Genomic DNA, 5508 nt, shown 5'->3' with positions numbered 1-5508 from the left:
GTTGTTTGTGACACCATATGTGTGGGGGGACAATCGTAGATGTGGAATTGCTTGGACAGAGGTTGACAAAATCTTTTTTCCATGTCGGCTCCCTTCAGAAGATGATAATGTTGTGACACACTTTCTTTTGGCGGTATTGGACTTGAATTAGAAAAAGATTGATATATGCGATTCCATATATAGTGAGCCATATGAGGCAGGAATGAATCACATGGAAATGTATGCACGCATGATCCCCCACTTGCTAAAGTTCTCACAGTTTGACAAACATCACAAGTCTTTTGGAAATGCCTTCAACAAATTTGATATTCAGTGGCAAAGATCACCACACCAGACTGGATCGTACGTGTTGTTATTTGTTATATTATTTATATGTACTTTAGATTTATTGTTTAATTCACTTCATATCTTACATTTTTCTTAGGATTGATTGTGGTGCATTCCTGATCAAATATGTGGAGTTGTTGATGATTGGAAAGGATGTGGAGAAATTCCAACCTGAAGACATTAAAGACTTTAGAAAAGAACTTGCCGCAAATCTTTGGGCACATGGTGAGTGGAAAAGAAATTCTGGTTATGATACACCACCAGAAAATGTTGGCGATGATTGTGAGAGTGAAAATGAAACTTGCTGTCCAAAGGAGTTGTAGTTTAGTTGTAAAGAAAGTTAGTTGTGGTTGATCTTTTGTATAAAATTGCTATAAAGAATCCATATGAATTCTGCAAGTTCAGAAAACTTCTGAAATATTCTGTAAATTCCTCAAAAGGCACTTATATTTTGTTTGCGTAGCATAATTTTTTGTCACAGCTATGCAAAATTACAATTTCAGAAGTAATATCAAGGCATCATGTTATTAATTTTTTTGTTTCTCTCAAATGTTGATTTGTCCATTGAGTTTGTTAGTATTAGTTCATGACTAAGTGTATTTGAACTTCAAATTCAAAGTTAAGGACCAAGTGTCCTTAACTTTTGAACTTTGAATACAAAGTTAATGACTGGCTGTCTAGAACTTCTGAACGTGTAATTCAAACTTAAGGACTGTCTGTCCTTAACTTTTGAACCTGCATGTCAAACTTAAGGACCCCTGTCCTTAACTTTTGAACGTATAATTAAAACTTAAGGACTGTCTGTCTATAACTTTTTAACCTGCAAGTTAAACTTAAAGGACTCCTGTCTTTAACTTTTGAACTTGAAACTCAAAGTTAAGGACAGAGAGTCCTTAGCTTTTGAACTTGAAACTCAAAGTTAAGGACAGACAGTCCTTAAGTTTTGAACTTTGAACTATAAGTTAAGGACTGCATGTCCTTAACTTTTGAACTTGAAACTTAAAGTTAAGGACATACAATCCTTAAGTTTTGAACTTTGAACTATAAGTTAAGGGTTGCCTGTCCTTAACTTTTGAACTTTCAACACAAAGTTAAGGACTGCCTATCCTGAACTTTTGAATGTGTAATTCAAACTTAAGGACTGCCTGTCCTTAACTTTTGTAAAGTTAAGAACAGACTGTCCTTAACCTTTGAACTTTGAACTCAAAGTTAAAGATTGCATGTCCTTAACTTTTGAACGTGTAATTCAAACTTAAGGACTGTCTGTCCATAACTTTTTAACCTGCAAGTCAAACTTAAGGACTCCTATCCTTAACTTTTGAACTTGAAACTCAAAGTTAAGGACAAACAGTCCTTAAGTTTTGAACTTTGAACTATAAGTTAAGGTTTGAACTTTGAACTATAAGTTAAGGACTGTCTGTTCTTAACTTTTGAACCTGTAACTCAAAGTTAAGGACTGTCTGTCCTTAACTTTTGAACCTGCAAGTCAAACTTAAGGACTCCTGCCCTTAAATTTTAATCTTTGAACTCAAAAGAAACAAAAAGAAGGTAAGCAGAAAGAAATTTTGAAAATTCAGACATCTGCTCAAATAAGAATAATCTAAATGAATCCAATTTATAGCAAAAACTTAAAAGAGTGATAAACAAAAGTGGATATATCTACTATTCTCTATGCTTTCTTGAAAATGGATGGACTACAGGAGAATATATACAAGATGTTATATTATGACCAATTCTTCTGCAACAACCACATTTTGAATGTTATTTTTGATGACTCGGTAGCTGGAATATGCCTTTTCTTCTGCCTTCTACCTGGCGGCACTTTGAAATCTGGAGGTTTAACAATTTGTGACTTAACACTCTCTGGTACAATCCAAGAATCAGTATGTCCTACAGGATGTATTTGTCTTTCATATGTTTTCAGCCAAGATTCCTTTAAGTACCAGTGCAAACAAAAGTTAGACTTCTTGATGTTTCTCTTCTTGATAGCTGCAATTGCATGTATGCATGGTAATTCATCAAATTGAAACTGAAAACAATCACATGTTCTTTTATTTAAGTCCTCCAAGAAAGTTATTCCTTCTTCTTCAACTCTAGAACGCCATGAATCAACAGGGAAGACCTTCAATGTTGAAAAATTATAAGTTAGTACATTATATTAAATTATATTAAAATCATAAGCTAAACATAGAACATAATACTTACATTCAAAGTAAATGCTAAATCTATTTTCTTCTTCAATTCCTCCTCTACCCAACACGAAATATCATAAAAAGTTCCTTCTGCTTCATTTCTTCTTTCATAAAACCAACTTTGTAGCTTCACTTGAATGAAATCTATCATTCTTAATATAGGCAGCTCCCTTGCTTCTAATAGGACAGAATTCATTGACTCAACTATGTTTTTTGTGAGCATGTCATATCTTCATCGTGGACTACAAGAACGTACCCACCTTTCTGGTGGTTCTTCCATCAAGTAGTCATAAGTCTTCTTATCTACTTTTACTATATCTGACATGTATAAGTCAAATTCTTTGCGCCTGTATACTCTTGCAGCACTTTGGAAAAGTTTTATGAGCTCACTTTTCACCTTCCTTCGATTTAGGTTCTGCTCCAAATGATAGATGCAAATCCCATGATGGCTTTCAGGATATACCTTTGTAATGCCATATGCAATAGCTTGATGCCTGTCTGATAAAAAAATTAAATTCTCACGGCTCCCAATTGCATTGCGAAGCTGACTAAAGTACCACTCATAGGAATTGTTATTTTCAGACTCTGCTATTCCAAAGGCTAGTGGGAAATTTTGGTTATTTGCATCCTTTGAAACTGAAATCATTAAAACACCACGGAATTTTGACTTCAAAAAAGTTGCATCAATAGCAATGACTGGTCTACAATGATTTCAACCAGATATTGATGATCCATATGCAAAAAGCATATAAAGAAACCTGAAAATACAATATAAAACAAGGTTAATAGAAGTTACTGACAGGTAGTTCTGAACTTCAGATTATAAGGTTAAAAGTTAAGGATAGTCAGTCCTTAACTTAGAGTTTCAAGTTATAAAGTTAAGGACATGCAGTCCTTAACTTTGAGTTCAAAGTTCAAAACTTAAGAACATACAGTCCTTAACTTTGACTTACAAGTTCAAAAGTTAAGGACAACCAGTCCTGAACTTCTGGTTACAAGCTCAAAAGTTAACTGGTTAAAGACAACATGTCCTAAATTTTATAAAACAGACTAATAAACTTTTTTTGATTGTTTATCTGTTGTTGTCGTCTATCTTTATGTTAGTATATGTTCCCGAGTTTTTACTTCTCATCATATACAAGTATGAAGACAATAATTCATAATTCTCTTCGGGAGTTCCTCTTATTAAAGCGGAAGCAAGTTGAATAGCACGCCACGCCTTGTGATATCCAATGTCTAGTCCATTCAATTTTTGCATCTCTGCCATGACAAAATCTGGTGTAACTTCAAACCTTGGGTCTCGAAGATTGTCAATAATGTAACCACTAATCAACTTTGAAGTTGCATGCCTTTGATCAGCTTTCATAGTGTTAACAGAGCATTCATGCTTTTTCTCAATCTTTACTATCTTGAACAGTGTTGAATCTTTAATTCTGAAAGTACGCACACACCAACCACACCTATCATCATTGCATTTCAACGAATATCTTGTTGAGCTTGATCTAACAACCTTGAATTCAAAATGTCTTTTAATTGCTATGTTCGAAAAACAGTTAATTATACTCTTCTTTTTGTCAAATACTGATCCCACTTTTATTTCATCCAACGAAGCATTTTCTCTTAATATCATAGTTGGGGATTTTTTTTGTTTCAGATTTGATCTTCGTCTAGTTAGTTGAGTAGAGGTTTTTTCAGCAACTTCTTCGATTACCGGTGCACTTTCCAAGACTTGAATACCCAAAGCTTGTTCGTTGTCAATCTCTATAATGCTTTGTCCTTCTACTTGAATAGAATCAAATGTTTGAAGCACCTCTTCAGTTATTAGTTGAGCTTCAACCATATCTATTTCCATTATCTGTTGGCATTTGTTTTGATTGTCATGTTGAGTTTCTTTGTTGACATGTGTTTGAAACACCTCTTCAGTTATTGCTTGAGCTTCAACCATATCTATTTCCATTATTTGTTGGCATTTGTTTTGATTTTCATGTTGAGTTTCTGTGTTTATATGTTCGTTGCTTGTTGATCCAAAAACTCTTTCCGAAATATCAACAATGAAACGACAGCCCTTGAAGAGTGAATGAGTTTTTAGTAACTCTATACATGTGTGAAGATCTAAATCTTTGGATACAAGCATTCCCTTGCTTGTTCCAAGGTTGATATCAAACCATATCACTGCTTCAAACTTGTATCTATCCAATTCAATAACTTCAAAGATCTGTTTAATGAAATCTTCAAACCGAATTGCCTCAGGTACTAGGACAAGCTTTGTTTGATGATCAAGATATTTATAGTCTTCAGTCCATCTACCATTAAAAGCAACTATAATGCATATTGTTTCCATCCTGCAAGTCAAGAGAATGGGAAACTTAGGATATATTTTATAATGCAATCCTTGTATAATTAAGAACAGGTACTGTAAGTTCAAGACCAAGTTAAGGACCAAGTGTCCTTAACATTTGAACTTGAAATTCAAAGTTAAGGACTGCCTATCCTTAACTTTTGAACCTGTAATTCAAACTTAAGGACTGCCTATCCTTAACTTTTGAATCTGCAAGTCAAACTTAAGGACTCTTGTCCTTATCTTTTGAACTTGAAACCCAAAGTTAAAGACTACCTGTCCTTAACTTTTTAACTTATAACTGTAAGTTAAGGACCAACTCTCCTTAAATATTGAATGTTTCAACTTGAAACTCAAACTTCAGGACCTAGTGTCCTCAACGAACAACAAAATTAAGGACATTGTGTCCTTAACTTTTTCAATTCAATTTGCAAAATCAGGACACTATGTCCTTAATATTATTTGCTTAATTTTTATAGAATTATCACAGGACGCGATGTCCTTAACTTTATCAATCCAGAAATTCAAAAAAAAAAAAATCAAATTTCTACTTACTGTATAAAAAGCAATAGAAATTGGAAAAAGTATAACTATGTCGAAATAAAAATCAATAGAAACACATAAAAGTATAACTTACTGTAAATCTATGTC

The 5508-nt window shown here is 33.5% G+C and overlaps 1 protein-coding gene across 1 annotated transcript; it reads right to left on the bottom strand.

Moving 5' to 3' along the window:
- Nucleotides 1-2050: 2050 nt before the first annotated feature.
- On the bottom strand, nucleotides 2051-4149 carry LOC142176096 (uncharacterized). The gene is made up of 3 exons (XM_075243164.1): nucleotides 3659-4149; nucleotides 2780-3220; nucleotides 2051-2420 (listed from the first exon to the last, which is right to left on the bottom strand). The coding sequence occupies exons 1-3, from the start codon at nucleotides 4147-4149 to the stop codon at nucleotides 2051-2053; spliced, it is 1302 nt and encodes a 433-aa protein (XP_075099265.1).
- Between the last annotated feature and the right edge of the window lie 1359 nt (nucleotides 4150-5508).

Source organism: Nicotiana tabacum, chromosome 22 (genome assembly GCF_000715075.1).
Source record: "Nicotiana tabacum cultivar K326 chromosome 22, ASM71507v2, whole genome shotgun sequence".
Taxonomy (NCBI): domain Eukaryota; kingdom Viridiplantae; phylum Streptophyta; class Magnoliopsida; order Solanales; family Solanaceae; genus Nicotiana; species Nicotiana tabacum.
Note: the sequence above shows the minus strand (reverse complement) of the source record. Positions and strands in the feature narration are given on the sequence as shown.

Excerpts from the sequence above, each read along its gene's own strand:
- LOC142176096 (XM_075243164.1), bottom strand. The coding sequence starts at position 4,149 with ATGATATTAAGAGAAAATGCTTCGTTGGATGAAATAAAAGTGGGATCA. Across the intron at positions 3,221-3,658 it reads GAATTATTGTCTTCATACTT|ACCAGTCATTGCTATTGATG; the intron begins GTATATGATGAG and ends AAATCATTGTAG. Across the intron at positions 2,421-2,779 it reads ATGGAAGAACCACCAGAAAG|AGTTGAAGAAGAAGGAATAA; the intron begins GTGGGTACGTTC and ends ATGGCGTTCTAG.